This window comes from Suricata suricatta, chromosome 13, assembly GCF_006229205.1.
Source record: "Suricata suricatta isolate VVHF042 chromosome 13, meerkat_22Aug2017_6uvM2_HiC, whole genome shotgun sequence".
Taxonomy (NCBI): Eukaryota; Metazoa; Chordata; class Mammalia; order Carnivora; family Herpestidae; genus Suricata; species Suricata suricatta.
Genome location: NC_043712.1, coordinates 77,378,085 through 77,397,453, shown reverse-complemented (window position 1 = coordinate 77,397,453; position 19,369 = coordinate 77,378,085). Strand labels below are relative to the sequence as shown.

The following is a 19,369-nucleotide window of genomic DNA, read 5'->3' as shown; positions in this document are numbered from 1 at the left end:
AGCTCAGGTCATGATCTCACAGTTTGTGGGTTCAAGCCCCACATTGGGCTCTGTGCTGATAGCTCAGAGCCTGAAGCCTGCTTCAGATTCTGTATCTCCCTCTGTCTCTGACCCTCACTCATTTGCATTGTTTCTCTCTGTCTCTCAAAAAAAAAAAAATTGGGTAGCACCTGGGTGGCTCAGTCAGTTAAGCATCCGGCTTCAGCTCAGGTCATGATCTCACAGTTCATGGGTTCAAGCCCTGTGTCAGGCTCTGTGCTGACAGCTCAGAGCCTGGAGCCTGCTTTGGATTCTGTGTCTCCCGCTCTCTCTGACCCTCCCCTGCTCGCGCTGTCTCTCTCTGTCTCTCAAAAATTTAAAAAAAAAAAAAATTTTTTAAATAAAAAAAAATTTTTTTAAGTATTAGTGGTACATATATATATAAATTTTGGCCAAGGAAATAGGGACTCAAAAATCATGAGATTTTTATTTATTTAAAAAATGTTTTATGTTTATTTATTATTGAAACACACAGCATGAGTGGGGGAGAGGCAGAGAGAGAGGGAGATACAGAATCTGAAGCAGGCTCCAGGCTCTGAGCTGTGAGCACAGAGCCCAACACAGGGCTAGAACCCACGTACCATGAGATCATGACCTGAGCTGAAGTCAGATGCTTAAACGATTGAGCCACCCAGGTGCCCCCAAAATCATGAGATTTAAAAAAAAATTTTGTTTATTTTAGAGAAAGATTAAGCACAAGCGGGGGAGGGGCAAACAGTGAGGGAAATAACAAAATACGAAGCAGGTTCCAGGCGCTGAGCTGTCAGCACAGAACCCGACATGGGGCTTGAACCCAAGCACCTCGAGATCATGACCTGAGCTGAAGTCAGATGCTCAAACAACCCACCCAGGTGCTCCATGAGATATTTTTTTAATTAAAAAGAGAAAAACTTCTATTTAAATATGAACTGGTTGATAATTGGCATTATTATTATTTGATAGAAGAAGGTTAAGAAGAAAGAAGTTGGATATGATCTTGGGGGGAAAAAATCAATCCATCAGTCACTACACACACACACACACACACACACACACACACACTTTTTTAAACAAAGAAATAGCACAAAAATACTGACTTGCCTGCTACATATCATCATTATCAGCAACACTATTTCTCAATAAGCACTATACTTTTTATCTAACATCCTCTGGGATCTAGTGTTCAAAGCACCCCACTGCTAAGATCTTCAATATCAAGATAATGCTGCTGATGGTGATGATCGTGCCTTGGGAGGAAGTGGTGGGAGGAAATCCAGGAATGCAATGCCAAGAGAAGAGTGTTTGCCAAGAAGCATTCTGAGCAGTCCCATACCTTTGACTTTGATCTGGAAATGGCTACACTCTGGACAGGGCAGAAGAGTGAACTCCTCTGCTTGGTACATGGAATAGTCCGTGCTTGCAACCACAATCTGGTCTCCAGGTTTCCAGCTACTAACGTCATCCAGCAGATGAAGCTTCACTCCATCCACCACCTCCACCCGGAAACCTGAAAGAGAAACACCTAAACGAAAAAGCAAGAGTGAAAATGATACATTATAGGCATTTTCCCCCTAAAATCAATGTTCTCACTGACTCACATCAAAAGTTAAGATAGACACAAGTCAATACATTTTCACCAGTGCTAACCATGTGCCCATCACTCTGCAGATACTAGTGATAAAAAGATGAATGTGTACATCCCTGACTTCCAGGGTAAAGAGCCCCAGCACCCCTAACCATGAGGAGACAGAAAACATTACCCTTTGGCATCATTTCTGTTATAATTCTGCAGAAGGCTCTCGATCCCCAAATCGTTTGCTATACTTCAACTCAGTGCTAAAACTGGGGCAACTGGATGGCTCAGTTGGTTAAGCGTCCGACTCTCGGTTTTGGCTCATGTCATGATCTCAATAGTTCGTGGGTTCGAGCCCTGCATGGGGCTCTGTGCTGACAGCTCAGAGCCTGGAGCCTGCTTCAGATTCTGTGTCTCCCTCTCTCTCTGCCCCTCTCCCGTTCACACGCTGTCTCTGTCTCTCCCCAAAATAAACAAACATTAAAAAAATAAATAGAAGATTGCCTTTGGCAATCTCTCTTTCCTGCGCCTCTGCTCAAGCTACATTCTTTAGCTGCCATGATCTTCCACTCTTAATTCGCCAACCAAGATATTATCCATTTTACAAAGGTCAGGCAAACCTTTTTCTTTTTTTTAAGTGTATTTGTTTAAGTAACCTTCACCCAATGTGGGACTCAAACTCACAGCCCCAAGATCAAGAGCTGCATGGCTCAACTGACTGAGCCACCCAAGATCAGACTAATCTTGAAAGACTTCCAGAACAGCCTTGCTGGAAGCAACCCCTTTCTCCGGCATCCTTCTTCTGTGTTCTCTCTGGTGTTACCCATACCTTTCTAATGGGTGAACAGCTCTGCCTATGACATGCAATGTCTCCCAGAGGCCACACGATAGAGTCCGGTTCAACTCGGCCCCTTCTCTGTGACTCTATCAACTACACAGTCTATACAACCCAGGGACGGTTAATCATGGATCTCTCTCAAGGCCTCCTTTTAAAACTCAAAGTTGGTTCCCAGTTCAGCAGATAAAACCCGAAAAGTTGATCCAACATCTTAACTTACTCTTTTACGTGCAACCAAGTGCAGAAACATTTCCTGGTTCTAAAACATCTGTGATATAAACCACCATACACCAAAAGCTGATTTAATGCAAATGTGGCCACACTAGACGGAAGCCGCTTCCTGACACTGGCGGAGAAGGAAAAACACCGCATGGCAAAGGTGTCCGCTCACTTGTATCCGTGCCCCACAGCCCTCCTTCCAGGGAACCGGCACGCTATTCTGGGGCTACTTTAAGATTCTGACACCATGGGTCAGTGACAGGAGTGCAGAAACACATTTACTCGGGGCGCCCGGGTGGCTCAGTCGGTTAAATGTCCGGCTTTGGCTCAGATCATGATCTCGCGGTTCGTGGGTTCGAGCCCCATGTTGGGTTCTGTGCTGACAGCTAGCTCAAAGCCTGGAACTTGTCTTCGGATTTTGTATCTCCCTCTCTCTCTGACCCTCCCCTGCTCATGCTGTCTTTCTGACTCTCAAAAATAAATTTAAAACATTAAAAAAATTTAAAAAGCACATTTACTCAAGTTAGGGGACTCAAAAAGAGGGACACTCAGGCAGGGCGCAAGGAACACTACAGCTATCCTTACAATCTTGAACCAACTCGCCTGAGACCATCTAGCCTGAGCAAGTCTTAGATTCTGTTCCTTGAGATACCAACTTACCATGCATGTGTTTTTGCAAAGCATCAAAAGAAAAGTGTCTTAAAAAATGTAAAGTACCTTCCTTTTTTATAGGTTTCTTGCATCCAGTTACTAAAGCCTATAATAGGATTTGGTCTAAATAGTAATAGTAGTAATAATGACTCTAATAACAACCACTAATAGTTGCTGGGACTTCACTCGCTTAATAAATAACCTTTCACTGGGGCACCAAGGTAGCCTGGTGAGTCAAGCATCTGACTTTGGCTTGGGTCATGATCTCATGGTCCATGAGTTCGAGCCCTGCATCAGGCTCTGTGCTGACAGCTTGGAGCCTGGAGCCTGCTTAGGATTCTGTGTCTCCCTCTCTCTCTGCCCCTCCCCCGATCACACTTTGTTTCTCTCTCTCAAAATTAATTACCATTAAAAAAACTTTTTAAAAATAACCTTTCATCAAAACAACTTTGAGAAGGGCACCTGGCTGGCTCAGTTGGTAGAGCATGCAACGCCTGATCTCAGAGTCATGAGTTCAAGCCTCACACTGGGCATAGAGACTACTTGAAAAAAAGTAAAAATAAAAATAAACAACTTTGAGAGACAGAAACCATTACATGCACTAGAGATGAAGAAACCAGAAGTTATGGAGTTTGGAGAACAGCTGAGAAATGGTATAGCCCACAAATGAATGCTAATTTATCTCCAGAGCCCAATTTCCTAAGCTTTTTATTATTCTGCCTTCCCAAGACTCACAACAGGCAGAATAAACACAAAGATAATCAAGAAGCTCAACAGCATTGTAATCTAAAAAGGAACTAAGAAACATTTTTTTCACATAAAATTTCAAAAACACTTTTTAAGAAAGAGACTGCTAGATAGATCCATTTCAACTTAAAATATCATTAGAAATTGTTTCTGTTTTTTAAAAAAAATGTCAGAATGTTCAATGGGAAAGAGCTGTATTATTCAATAATTTCTCACTTTTTCCTAGCTTTAGATGAAAATCCTGCCTAAGATTTCCTCCCATTAACATGAGCGAATTGGAAAGAGGAGAGGAAATACGCTCATCCTTCTTGCTTCCTGGAGAGAATTTCCACCTCTTCCAGAAAGTAAGTGTCACTGCAAACATGAGCCTCGATATCCTACGATAGCTAGAATGTACCCTATTCCAGAAATGAGTAGTCACTGGTAATGTGGAAATGAAAACAAAATTTTCCAGAGGAAATGTTGACTCGAGGTTTGTCAGTAATTATCCTCTGTGTGAACTCTCACTGGAAGGTCTGCCACTAAACTCTTCACGCAGGTCCAAATTCTTGCTAAGAAATGTTTTTCATCCACTATGCTTTTCTGCTGGAGGTAAACAGGATGGGGTAGAAAGCAGTAATCGGGGGCACCTGAGTGGCTCAGTGGGTTAAGCGTCCGACTCTTGGTTTTGGCTCAGGTCATGATCTCACAGTTTATGGGATCAAGCCCCACATCGGGCTCCATGCTGACAGTGAGGAGCCTGCTTGGGGTCTCTCTCCCTCCTCTCTGCCCCTCCTCACTCTCTCTCTCTTGAAATAAGTAAATAAACTCAAAAAGAAGAGAAAGAAAGAAAAGAAAGAAAGAGAAAGAAAGAAAGAAAGAAAGAAAGGAAGGAAGGAAGGAAGGAAGGAAGGAAGGAAGGAAGGAAGGAAGGAAGGAAGGAAGGAAGAAAAGAAAGGAAGGGAAGGGAAGGGAAGGGAAGGGAAGGGAAGGGAAGGGAAGGGAAGGGAAGGGAAGGGAAGAAAGCAGTAGGCTTGGAGACACAAAGGTGAGGCTTAGATTCTAGCTTCCTCATCCATAACAGCTACCATTTCCTCACCCCAGACCCAGAAGGCTGCTCAGAAGCAACATGTCAAAGTCTCTGTTACATAACAGGAACTCTATTTACCTGTTTATTTTAGAGCAAAAGACGTTCTCTTTAATCACAACAATACAAAATACACCATTATAACCCAGGTCATGTTTGGATTGCCGTTCAAAAACTAACACCATGCGCTGACTATGCACGCGGTAATATGAACTCACATCATTCACATCTGGTACTCACAGCAGTCCTATGTGGTCTTTTCTTTTATTATCCTCACTTTTGAGATAAGGAAACCAAATATTAGGAAGTCAGAGTCATATGGCCACCATCACACGCTAAGGGAAAGAAGTAGATTATGAACCCCAGCATTCTGTCTGCAGAAATCCATCTTGGTAAACATGTTGCTACACTGCTGCTTGAAACAGCGATGTGAGCCCTAAAATAAACCTTTGTGGGTAATAATGCACTTCCGGATTGCTCATATCACAGTAATTTTGGTATAATATTTGGTTGGAAGAGAAAGGTGGAAGGTAAGCCCTCCTCCTGCGCAGCAACATAGGTAAGTAAACATCCTTTTTTTTTTTATGTTTACTTTTGAGGGAGAGACGGGGTGCAAGTGGGAGAGGGGCAGAGAGAGAGGGAGACACAGAGTCTGAGACAGTCTCCAGGCTCTGAGCTGTCAGCAGAGTCCAAGGTGGGGCTCGAACCCACGAACCGTGAGATCATGACCTGAGCCAGAAGTTGGACACTCAACCGACTGAGCAATCCAGGCACCCTGGTAAGTAAACATCCTTAAAGAAACAAGTCAGAAGTACCCAAAACACCCAGTGCTGGGCATTATTTGAACAAATTATAGTTCATCTGAAAAGTGGATTCAAATGCAAATCATGTTGAAGAAAACATAAAGATCTAAGTTAACTAAAATGTTGTTTAAAACAAAATTTAATGTTTATAGATTTTTGAGAGAGAGAGAGAGATAAACATAAAGAGAGAGAGAGAAACAAGTTGGGGAGGGACAGAGAGAGAGGGAGGCACAGAATCCGAAGCAGGCTCCAGACTCTGAGCTGTCAGCACAGAGCCCGACGCATAGGCTTGAACTCACGAACCATGAGGTCATGACCTCAGCCGAAATCAGATGCTTAACTGATGCTTGACTGAGCCACCCAAGTGCCCCAGTATAAAATGTTATTTTAAGAGAGGGAAACACGTTAAAATGAAATAAACACTAGAGGAGAAAATATATATAAGACAAAAGTTAGTAGATTATGTGCACAAAGAGAAGTATCTCTGAATGATAGGGTGAAAGCTCAATTTTTACTTTGTACTTTTCTGTGTTTTCCAGTCTGTAAGAGATGTGTATTAGTTGGATCATCAAGGAAACATTGCTAAGAAAATGGGAGGTTTGTTGTATAGCCTGTGTCTAAAAGTAATATTTGCTGACATGTCTGCATAAAGAGAGGATCCAAAGCACAAAATCATGTTCACTGTCACAGAGCACAACCAAGGCAGCACACCCCGTCACATTCAGACTGGTCCAACTGGTACCAAATCCATTTCTCCATTTTTTAAAAAACGTTTACTTACTCATTTTGAAAGAGAGAGGAAGGGAGAGGCAGAGAGAGAAGAGAAAGAATTCCAAGCAGGCTTCTCACTGTCAGTGCAGAGCCCGACACAAGGCTCGATCTCATGAACTGTGAGATCATGACCTGAGCTGAAATCAAGACTTTGAACGCTTAGTTGACTGAGCCACCCAGACGCCCCAACAAATTCATTTCTAATGGTTAACCACACTTTATGACTCAAGAATCAAGAACAAAGTCCATCTGGGAGTGGAGTGCTAGAACAGGGCATTGTCCAATCCAGCAAGAACTCGAGTCTTAAAAAAAATACAGTATGGAAACCATAGGTTTCATCTTCAACCAGTGGATAAATCTAATCAGACTATCCTTTGAATACAATACCACCTAAAAACAAAAAAACAAAAAAACATTCTTTCACAATACTTACCAATGTCTTACAAGAGTCTAAACTATACTTGCTTACCTTCGATCCATTCACTATAAGCCGTCACAGTGAACTTCTGACCATCCACAGTATAAAATTCTCTTTGGGCAAGAGCCTTCCCTCCGCTGCTGTGATTTTCATAGTTTCTCACAGATTCATTGCAAGAAGCACTCCCACCATCAATGACCCCAACCAAAGCCCACGCTTGCCTAGAAGGAAAAACACCATGTGCTTATTGGTCACGGTACCAAAACAGATCCCTGACACACGTGTTAGGTCAGGTGCTGCTTCATTCTTGTACTTCATTTTTATCAATCCCTCTGCCTCTTTGTCCATGAAGTTGCAAGTCTAAACCTTGGTCGAAGTGACTGACAACATAGAAGGAAATGCACCTGGATTTTAAATCTTTGTTTGTCTAGATCTGTAACAGGTGACACCCCGATGACAGGCACTAAGATTAATCACCATCTTCCCTCCTCAATACACACCCATTTCATTGACACACCATTCTGGCCACAAACCCACTTATTTCTTTTCTTTTAAAATGTGTATTGCATGCACCTTGATGTTTATAGAGGCATTATGTACAGCAGTCAAATTACAGAAACAAACCAACTGTCCAACGACTGATGAATGGATAAAGATGTAGTATATATACATATGTGTACACACACACACACACACACACACACACACACACACACAAATGGAATATTACTCAGTCATAAAAAAACCATGAAATCTTGCCATTTGCAATGACATGGATGGAACTAGAGGGTATTTTTTAACGAGTTTTGTTTGCTTCTTTATTTATTCTTATATTTTAGACAGAGTGTGCATGCGCATGTGTGAGCAGGGGAGAGGGGCAGAGGGAGAGAGAGAATCTTAAGTAGGCTCCACACTCGGTGCAGAGCCCAACACTGGGTTCCATCAAACAACCATGGGATCATGAGCTGGGTTGAAATCAAGAGTTGGACCTTCAACCAACTGAGCTACCCAGTAGCTCCTAGAGAATATTATGGTAAGTGAAGTAAGTCAGTCAAAGAAAGACAAATACATGATTTCATTCATATGTGGAATTTAAGAAACAAAACATGGACACAGGGGGAAAAGAAGAGAGGCAGACTAAGAAACAGACGTTTTTTTTAATGTTTTATTTATTTTTAATACAGAGAGAGACAGAGCATGAGAGAGGGAGGGGCAGAGAGAGAAGGAGACACGGAACCAGAAGCAGGCTCCAGTCTCTGAGCCAGCTGCCAGCACAGAGCCTGACAGGGGGCTTGAACCCACAAACGTGAGATCTGACCTGAGCCGAAGCCGGAGGCTTAACCGACTGAGCCACCCAGGCGCCCCAGAAACAGACTCTTAACTAGAGAGTGTGAACTGATGGTTACCAGAGGGAGGTGGGTGGAAGGATGAGTGAAATCAATGATGGGGTTAAAGAGCACAGTTAGCATGATGAGCACTGAGTAATATATGGAAGTGTTGAATCACTATATTGTACATCTGAAACTAATATTACACTGAATGTTAACTAACTGGAATTTAAATAAAAACTTCAAAAACATAGAAAGGAGAGAAAAATAAATAACGAGTATTGCCTGCTCTCTTTTGAATTCTTGGCCATGTTCTCAAACCTGGCTGCATAAGAGAGGCATATGGGAGCTTTAGGAATCCATCCACGCTCAGACCAAGCCCAGACTGATGACGTCATCATCCCTCCAGGTGGGGCGTGGCCTTCTTATGTTCTTAAAGGTCCTGCAGGCGATTGGGATGTGCAACCATACTTGAGAAGCACTGAGCTGGAGAGTGGTTCTCACACTTTGGTGTGCATCGGAACACCTGGAGGGTGTCAAATCAGATTGCCACCCCATTCCCGGACTGCTTGGGGTTGGGCCAGAGGTTTGCATTTCTGTTTTTTTTTAATGTTCATTTATTTTTGAGAGACGGGGAGAGTGCAAGCTGGGGAGGGGCAGAGAGAGAAGATAGAGGATCTGAATCTGAATGGGGCTCTGAGCTGACAGCAGCGAGCCAGATGCAGTGCTCGAGCTCATGAACCACAAGATCACGACCTAAACCAAAGTCAGAAGACCAACTGACTGAGCTATCCAGTCGCCCTCAAGAATTTGTAGTTCTATTGCTGCTGGTCTGGGGACCACATTGGGACCCCCTGAGTTAGCCATCAACACTGCACACCAAATGCCAGTGGGGGTGGGGAGGGGAGTTCCATCCTTCAGAGATTCTGATGTAAAAATTTCTAGGGCCCTGGGCATTGGATTTTTTTTTAATTTCAGGAGTGCAGGGGCACCTGAGTGACTCAGTCAGTTAAGTATCTGACTTTGGCTCAGGTCATGATCTTACAGCTCCTGGGTTTGAACCCCATGTTGGGCTCTGTGCTGACAACTCAGAGCCTGGAGCCTGCTTGGGCTTCTGTGTCCCCCTCTCTCTGCCCCTTCCCTGCTCAGACTCTATTTCTCTTTCTTTCAAAAACAAATAAACATTCAAAAAATTAAAATTAAAATCTCAGGAGTGCAAACCTGAGAACCAATGGGTTACTGGTTTCTTAATGATCTTAAGTCAGGGTTGTATAATCACTCTCCAACAGATTTAAAATTTTACATCTCTTTGTTGAAAGCAACTGTGTTTGAAAATGCCATTTAATTTCATTTTGTTTCTGTAATAAACATTCCAGGGACTTGCTCAGACTTGCAGCCAAAACAGAAAAAGAACAAAGACAAAAAGCCAAAAAATTTGCCTTAAGACTCCTGGTTTAAAACACAGAAAGAAAAATGTCAATTTCCTACTCTGGGGGGGAAAAGGAAAAAAAAATATATATATATATCCATATCTATGCATATGAAATGTAATCTATGCCAGACAGATGGCTGGATATTCACAGATAAAAGTCAAGCAGAGCATGTCTACATCCTTATAAATTCCACACCTGCCCCGGCATGGATTAGCTACTTTTCGGCTGACTATGCTTTACTGCTCTATTTATATTCCTTGACGCCACACAAGGAATCAAATGCAGAATGTTTCGTTTTATTATCTCCTATGTGAGAGGAAAGGAGAAGAAATATCAGAGGCTTCCTTTATTTACGAGAACTGCCTCAGCAACTATAAAACAATGCTCTATTCTACTGACATTATCTCCAAAACACTCCTACTTCCCTCCTCCACTTGAGGAAAATTTCAACGCACCAGAACATTATCTTCAAAGGCGTATGTTTATGTGCCTTGGAGATAATGTCAAAGCAATGGAACACTGGCAAAGGATCAGAACCCAAATCCCTCTGTCGAATCAGCAGCACTATTTTAAGGGGAATTTAGAAGCCAGAAGGGAAAGGAAACAAAAAAAGGTCAAACAAAATATTCATGGCTTAATGATCCCACAAATCCAGAAAAATAATGGAGTAAAGGGACAGAAATTGTCATCCTGGCATTAATGGATAATGAAACAAGTAGGTATATAACTTTGAAAAAATCATGTTTGGGGCACCTGGGTGGCTCAGTCAGTTAAGCATCCAACTTCAGCTCAAGTCATGATCTCACAGTTTGTGAGTTCGAGCCCTGCGTCGGGCTCTGTGCTGACAGCTCAGAGCCTGGAGCCTGCTTCAGATTCTGTGTCTTCCTCTCTCTCTCTGCCCCTGCCCCACTCATGCTCTATTTCTCTCTGTCTCAATAATAAACAAACATCAAAAATATTTTAAAAAAAAAGAAAGAAAAGATCATGTTTCCACTTCTAGGTCTATACATTACAGAAATACGTACACAGGGGTTTCAAGAGACAGATAAAAGAACATTTGGAGAAGCGCTTGTTACAGCAGAGGTCCAAAAGTGGAAAACCTTCCAGATGTCCAGTAGGGAATGCACTATGGTACAGATTTACAAGAGGACACGAACAGCAAGGAAAATGAGCCGCACTACATGCACTGACATACAGAACACTCAGGAGCATACAGTTGAGCAAAGACGACAGATGAAGAATATGATATATTGTCTGCTTGCATTTATATGAAGTCCAAGGGCACCTGGGTGGCTCAGACCATTGAGCATCTGACTTTTCATTTGGGCTCAGGTCATGATCTCATGATTCATCGGATTGACCCCAGCATTGGGCTCTTCGCCGACAGCTTGGAACCTGCTTGGGATTCCCTTCCTCTTCTCTCTGCCTTCCCGTTTGCTTGCTCCCTCTCTCAAAATAAATAGATAAATGTTTAAAAATATATACATATATTGAGGTATCTGGGTGGCTCAGTTGATTGGGTGTCGGATTTTGGCTCACGTCATGATCTCACAGTGCGTGATTTCGAGCCCTGCGTTGGACTCTGTGCTGACAGTTTGGAGCCTGGAGCCTGCTTTGAATTCTGTGTCTCCCCCTCTCTCTGCCCCCTCCCTCACTAACACTCTGTCTCTCTCTCTCCCTCAAAAATAAGTAAACATTAATTTTTAAAATATATATATTATATGAAGCCCAGAAACAGGCAAACCTAAACTTTCATATTCTCCACCAATTCATATGCATGGTTACCTTTGGTGAGCAGAAGGAGTGACCAGAGAAAAGGAGGAAAGAGTCCGGGGGCTGCCAGGCCACTGGCAGTTACTCTCTCTTGACCTGGCTGGTGGCTATCCATGCATCACATTGTGATAAGTCATTAAACTCTGCCTTCCTGTTTTCTGGCACTTTTCTGCATGTGGATCATATTTAAAATCATGATTTTTTTTAAATGCCCAGCTCTGAGGTTTGGCACCTGCTCTCCCCTGTCCGGAAAGCCCCCCAGCTCCAACTGCCTGCATAGCACACTCCTCCACCCCTCAGGCGTCTCGCCTTTGGGAACCCTCCACGGATTCCCCCGGCCGATTTGGGGGCTCCCTCTATTTTACACTCCCATTACAGCCTGTAAGCAAGTGTCTCACTGCCTCATTCAGTGTGTTTATCCACTGGACTGAACAAGGGTTCAGAGGCTCTGTGCTTTCACCTATGCACCTGTGGGTGCCCAGCACCCCACATCTCCTCAATATTCCCTGCGTGAATAAAAGGGATTAAAAAAGCATTACAGGGGCCCAGGGGTGCCTGGTTTGGGCATTCAACTCTTCATATTGGCTCGGGCCATAATCCCACGGTCGTGGGATCAAGCCCCGCATTGGGCTCTGCGCTGGGCATGGAGTCTGCTTGGGATTCTCTGTCTCTCTGCCTCTACGCTGCTCACGTACACATGCTCACTCTGTCTCTCTCAAAAATAAACATTAAAGAAAAATGTAAAGCATTACCAACACTTTCCTTTATTAATTTTGTCTTTTTTAACTTGCTCTAGAATTTCTATAGATAACATCCCATGCCAACACCTAATCAAAGGAAAATGATAACCACACCAATCAACCACCCAAGGGAAAAAAACTAAATCACTTCGACATGTGAGTTTTAAAGTCCTCTTCACTTTTCACAGCAGATATTCCCTGACTTTACTAAGTACAGTAAGCAGAATTAAAACTTCCGTTTTTTGAATTAAAACTGGAGCCAGCCACTTCCCCCACACTCGGGGCTGCATTAGGAAGTCACACTGAACCTAGAGCACGGCAGAAGAGCCATCGGCAGGACAGATGACATCCTACCAGCCGGATGGGCCTCCTGGCCCTCCACCTTCTTGCTCCCTGAGTGTCAGGGCTCCACAGGCCTGCGCCTATCCAGCCAGCAGACTCAGACCAGCACGCGGAGGATTCCAGAAAAAGAAAATGAAAACTGTGCGTGTTCCACTCCCCCTTGGGCTTTTCTGAGAACTTTCACACCTTAGCGTGGGAATTGGGCCCCAATTAGCCAGAGTTTCATGTGGTTTTCAAAAGGTAACGAAAGAGGGAAGTAAACTGTCCTTGAATTGCCTGTCTGTTTCTCGGTACCATGTTTCTGTTCCACACTTTTCACAAGCCTGATGCTGTGGTTCACAAAGTGCCTCACAAACCAAAGCCAAGAAGAGAGCGTTGCGAACTACGCTCCATTCCTCATTTCAAATGTGGTTTTTTTTTTTTTTTTACTGTTTTTATTTATTTTAGAGAGAGAGAGAGACACAGCATGAGCAGGGGAGAGTCAGGGACAGAGGGAGACACAGAATCTGAAGCAGGCTCCAGGCTCTGAGCTGTCAGCACAGAGCCCGACGCGGGGCTCGAACCCACGAACCGTGAGATCATGACCTAAGCCGAAGTCGGACGCTTAACCGACTGAGCCACCCAGGCACCCCACCGTTCCTCATTTCAAAGCAAGAGGTAAGCAGACCTCCAAACAGGAGAGGCCACTCTGACAGCTGAAGGCAGTCTGCAGAGTGTTGTGTCCCTTTCAGCATCCCTGTCTCCTGTCCCACGGATAACAGACTCTAACACAGAGCGGGGAAGGACAGTAAAAGGTATGCCCACCTGTAGCCCAGTCCCTGGATCAGCTTACTTCCCAGCCGGTCCTGGATCATCTGTATGGTTCCTTGTAAGAGGCTCTTGGCTGCTGAATCTCCAACGGCTATAGCAACAATCCGGCCCGGATCCTGGATTCGCAGCAGCTCCTGAAGGCGTCTACTCTCATTGTGGTATTCGTGGGTATCGAACCTCTCACTTTCCAGAATCTGGGCCGTGTCTTGGTCGATGATCCTCACATTGAGGCCCCTCGAAAAGTCCTTTTCGAAGGCATAGGACCCAAAGGCCAAGCCTGAGGAGGGCAGAGTTCTCGCCAACAGCGTCCATGATACCTTCTGCGCCCCGTGGATTTCCAGTGTCCCGCCAGCTTCCACACCGATAAATTTTTTGCCAAATGTTGGCATACTTTCACCTTCATCTGACTTGCCATACAAGGCAATTGTCGCTTTGGATTTATAGCGGCATTTTTCTGCTCCAATATGAAGCGCCCCCCCATCCTTGATCAGGATGTAACGAGTCCTCAAAGTAATATTTCTGGATCCATCTTTATCATCCCCAAACACAAGCAATCCTGCAAGGAACAATACTAGCGTAAGCCAACCTCTGAAACATCTCTCTGGGATACAGAGAAATAGAGTTTACCTTAAGCCTGGTAGCGGGGGGCAGTGGGGGGGTGAATCTGCAATTATGTTGGGAAAAAATGTATTAAGAGTCGACTTAGAAAATTAAGCCTTTCTTGGGGTGCCTGGGTGGCTCACTCAGTTAAGTGCCCAACTCCTGATTTTAGCGCAGGTCACGATCTCACAGTTTTTGAGTTCAAGTCCCGCATCAGGCTCTGCACTGACAGTGTGGAGCCTGCTTGGGATTCTCTCTTCACCTCTCTCCTGGGCCTCCCAGGCTCATGCTCTTGCTCTCTCTCAAAACAAATAAAAATAAACAGACTTAAAAAAAAAAAGAAATTAAGCTTGTTTTCAAAACACAGGGAAGGTTGAAATGGAGAGTTCATGTCTCAACACACTAGAAATGCCCAATCCATTCACCTTAGGACTAAATGTTTAGAAAAATATTGAAAAGCCTACAAATGACTTTTACATACGTTAACCCATGCTGAGTGTCTTATTAATTACTCTCCATAGTTATAATGAAGATTTCGCCATGAGAGATTCCCTTCTGGAACTGCTTCCTTTTTAATAATCAGGGGTCTTCACCTGAATGATTTCTAAGGACCTTTTGGTTCTTGAATTCTGTGGTTCTGCCCTAGGAACTGCTCCCACCCCATGGTTAGAGAGAGGCCGCATTCTAAAGGCTAAGCCTAGTGTTCTGCGTGGAGACAATCAAAGGCGGGGTAACCTCGCAGCTCCCCCAGGCAGGGACCATTCCTCACCTCCATCCTGAATGAGTACAGAATCCACCGTGGCATCTGACGTCAGACGGAACATGTCTCCCTCCTTGATAACAACTTGCTTGGCAGAGTCTTGTCCTGGATCCCAGTTCCTGAGACGTGGGTTTTGATCTGGGCAATTCTCTACAAGCAACGCAACATCGGCAGCCCATCAATGCAACAAAATGCAAGAATGCTTTTTGGCCAGACCCAAGTTCTACTCTCATTTATGGCAATCTGTGAGGGATGGGCACAGCTGTTTTAACTTCTGGCGTAAGGATGGAAATCCCATCCCATTCCACCCAGGAGATAAGTCAAAGCCTTTACTTCGACACATTCAAAAAGTTTCACCATGAAACGAAGTCGCTATCCTCTGGTTCGGATCAAACTCCACAAGGTGCACACAGAGTTCCTCTGAATCATCGACTCTGGAAATTAACTAACAGTTTGAAGCGAGACTGTGAACTGCCTTCAGACCCACCCTAGGAAGGTGTTTTAGAAAGCAAGATATATTCACAACACACTGGTGAGTGAAAAATGGAAACTGCTAAGTAACAGGTACGTCAGGTCTTCCCAAGCTCCCCGTGCATGGTGAGTCACAGAGGCGGCGAGAAAAGCACCTCTGTCATTCACAGGCAGCAGCTAATACCAGCTGTCTTCAGACCTGTGCGCTTTCCCAATGAAACTGCCAGAGACAAACGGCCAAAGCCATGACTTCTCATTTTCAGAGATGAGGAAACTACAGCTCAGAGAGGCCAGATCCAAGATGACTCAGCAAGCTGAGTGCTATTCAAGTTCCCCCTTTAGGGAGAAACGAGGTTTACTGGACATGCAGTGTTCCTTTTCTAGAATTACAATGTGCCTCTCGAATGGCTGACGAGGAAAACATGAAAGGACTCTGCATTGCAACAGCTCTTTAATGCACAAGGCCTTCAGTCGCCACTATAATTTGGAAGAGGGAGTGGGGGAGGGGCAGGGATCACACTGGTTTTGATCAACTAATGACCTAGTATTTACTGAAAATCAATGTGCTCATGCTGCACAAGATTGTAAAATTTATAAAGCATAGGATGACCTTTATAAAGCATAGAATGCAAAGCTCATATGACGGCTGGGGAGAAAAGGCACCAGGTAAAAAATTAATTAAATATTGAACAATGTGACACTCATTTGATGTGCCAATGAGCTCAGAGGGGTCAGCTGGAATAACTGAGGCAGCTTCAATGGAACAGGAGGGACACTGGGCCTGGGCCCCCAACGGGTGGTAGTACTTAAATGAGAGGAGCATGAACGTGAGACCCAAGCGCCCCTTGCTATCCAAGTCAGTTAGGAACCAGACACAAAGTAACCGCTTGAGCTAAAGCCGACCCTATCCGAGTCAGCTAGAAGAGCAAGGTGTAGCCCACGTTTAAAAATAGAGACGGGCAAGGTGTGCTTGGGAATCCTAAGAAAGTGGAAGGTGCATGCTGGGAAATAATATGAGGAAAAGTAGAGAGGCAGAGTGAAGCACAAAGACAATATTTTTATAGAAAGAAAATTCCGATGCGTTATTTTTGACTTCTGTCACACTCAGTGACACTAGTGTGGCCCTAGGCTTACGCTTTCTCTTTGAGGTGACGGCAACTATTGCAGTTAAAATTAGCCTCGCCGATTAGGTCCTTGGCAATTTCTTGTGAAATTTTTCTCAGAGCAGTTTCGTAATCACTGATATTTAATTCGGATAAATCAGTCATCATCACTATTACACTAGAAATAATCCTTAAATGTCTCTTTCCATTAAGAAAACAAAAAATCTCTTGAATGTGTTCTGACTTTAAGGGTTTCTTAAACTTCTCTTCAACCCCACTCTCTTGCCATAAAACATCTAGCTAGAACTCCCCATGATGATCTATCACAAGCAAGCGTATGCCACATGCAACAGGCATTCTACGCAGCCACTGAGGAAGAAATCCAGTCTTTTGGCATGTAGCTCCTACTAAAGGGTTGTATAATTCCTCTTCATTTTTTTAAAATTATTCCCCGGGAGAACATGCTTCCTCGGGAACCATCACCAGAAATTCTCATCTGTTTCCTTCTAGTATAGTACACTTAATGAGGAAATACGTGGTCTACAGAAAGGACTGACAAACAGATCCGGCCCCCACCTTCCTGGCTGCCCAGTGTCGAGCTGTGTTCCGTTATCCAGGTTAGGGGGCAGCAATAACCACAGCATACCACACATTTCCACTGAAGTGCTGTAATTTTACTGCCAAAATGTGAAGCTAAGGAATGTTGATTCAAAAGAACCACATCAGCGATTCAACGTCTTAGAATGAATATTAAAAGGTCGTTTAAAGCCACAGATTTCAACTTCTGATTTCCCCTGAATCTAGCATTTCTTTACTGCAGATGACTTGGGAAGAATAAATCAATGGTAGTGACCTTGGTTATTCTGCTGGAGAAAAGGGGAGAGAAAGCCAATGCCAAAAGCCAATAGACAGCCATGTCACAAACTCATTACGTGGTCTACTGGTCTGGTCAACGAAAGCATTGCTACGAACACCTCTCTCTCTATCTTTTTAATACTTGTTTATTTTTGAGAGACAGAGAGAGACAGAACAAGAGCAAGGGAGGGGGGAAAAGGAGACACAGAATACAAAGCAGGTTTCAGGCTCAGAGCTGTCAGCACAGAGCCCAACACGGGGCTCAAATCCATGAACCACCAGGGTGACCGTGAACATTTCTCATACTTCAGGTCTATTTTTGTAGAAGCATTGACACAATCTCTCCCAGGGCTTTCAAGTCTACAAAACCCTACAGCACCCATGGAAACTAAATAAAATAGTATTTGTAAGTTTTGTTAGTGATAAAGTGTTTCTCAAATGTTACATCTTAGGGGCGCTTTGGTGACTCAGTTAGCTAAGTGTCTTACTCTGTATTTTGGCTCAGGTCATGATCTCACAGTTTGTGAGTTTGAGCCCGGCATTGGGCTCTTTGTGGACAGCTCAGAGCCTGGAGCCTGCTTGGGATTCTGTCTTTCTCTTTCTCTCTGTCCCTCCCCCACTCGCACACATCAGCTTTCTCTCTCTCTCTCTCTCTCAAAATAAACAAACATTTAATAAATAAAATTTTAAAACAAATGTAGCTTTATCATTACATTTAGTAATTTTTATCACTAAAAACGTCTGGCAGTCAGAAAATCAGACCTATCACAAAGGACTAAATTGCACTACCGCAAGCATTCAGTAAAGACTCTATAAATTCACATTTTGAAAAGAAACGCTCCAAGAACATGTTGAGCTCTGGGCCAAAGTGGCAGAAATGAAAGGAAGGGCAATCCTTTCATGGTATCATTTCCACGGATTCCTTGAACGATTGTTTTCATAAGCAGGTACAACTCCTGTTCTCTAATTATATATTTTAATTAGCTAGAGCCAACTGAAGATAACACAAGTCTCTCTTTTTAATTTTATTCTGCTATTTCCTTCCCTCCTCCTTCTCCTAGACTGTGGCGTCTGGCCACCTGCGTGTCTGCACATGCGCACTTACCATCTGGAGCGTATTTTGAGGATACTCCTAAAATGACCGCGAGTGCAACAAAAAATGAGAAACTAGTGATGGCGAAGCAAATGAAAGTATTTTTGTGCCTCTTCTGCTTCCGGCTTTCTCTCTGGGCCTGCTGCTCTTCAGGTGAGAAGGCGAAGGTGGCCCGGGCTTCCTGTCTGACGGACGTCACTTTGGCTGAAGCTTGGCTCTTTGGAGGAGGAGGGGGGCGCAGCGGCACGACCTTCCCGGGAACATAGCCGGAAGAGCGGTGGCTGCTTCCGTTCTGAGGTTGTAGGAAAGCAGGGGGGTGTCCCCTGGATTCAGTGGCATGCATGATACACCGTCACTGTGAAAAGAAAAACATTATGGCTCAGAAATGTGAGGATTTCAACGGTTGCATTAAGTGGCTTTTATTGCAGTCAAATCAGGTAACATAAAACATGCCACTTTAACCACTTTTCAGTTCAGTGGCATTCCGTGCTTTCAAGGGTTGCACAACCATTATCACCATCCATCTCCACGACCTTTTCATCATCCCACACAGAAACGCTGCAGCCATTAAGCAAGAATTCCCCATCCCTCCCTCCCCGCCAGTCCCTGGTAACGACTTTGAAAATATCAAGTCAGCCTACACCCCTGATACAATCACTAATTGTTTTCTAATACTCCTGTTCCTTTTTGAAAATTTTTGTTAAAGTTTTATTTATTTTTGAGAGAGAAACAGAGACAGAGACAGAGGGTACATGGAGGAGGGGTAGAGAGCGAGGAAGACAGAGTTTGAAGCAGGCTCCTGGCTCCAGGCTGACAGCACAGAGCCTGATGTGGGGCTCGAACATGTGAATCCCGAGATCATGACCTGAGCCGAAGTCAGACCCTCAACCAAATAAGCCACTCAGGCGCCCCATAATGCTCCTGCTTCTTGACCCTGGAGACACGTTATAATCACCC

General features: G+C 44.0%; 1 protein-coding gene across 3 annotated transcripts in view; it reads right to left on the bottom strand.

Annotated features, from left to right (window-relative positions):
* The window catches only part of CEMIP2 (cell migration inducing hyaluronidase 2), an 85,474-nt gene that overhangs the window by 48,736 nt on the left and 17,369 nt on the right, over positions 1–19,369 (bottom strand). For all 3 annotated transcript variants that reach the window (XM_029919935.1, XM_029919934.1, XM_029919936.1), the window contains exons 2-6: positions 18,425–18,767; positions 14,900–15,040; positions 13,525–14,086; positions 7,156–7,325; positions 1,352–1,540 (exon numbers count right to left, since the gene is read on the bottom strand). In XM_029919935.1, coding sequence (XP_029775795.1) covers positions 1,352–1,540; positions 7,156–7,325; positions 13,525–14,086; positions 14,900–15,040; positions 18,425–18,755 — 1,393 coding nt within the window. In that variant the 5' untranslated portion in view covers positions 18,756–18,767. The remainder of the gene's footprint in view (positions 1–1,351; positions 1,541–7,155; positions 7,326–13,524; positions 14,087–14,899; positions 15,041–18,424; positions 18,768–19,369) is intronic.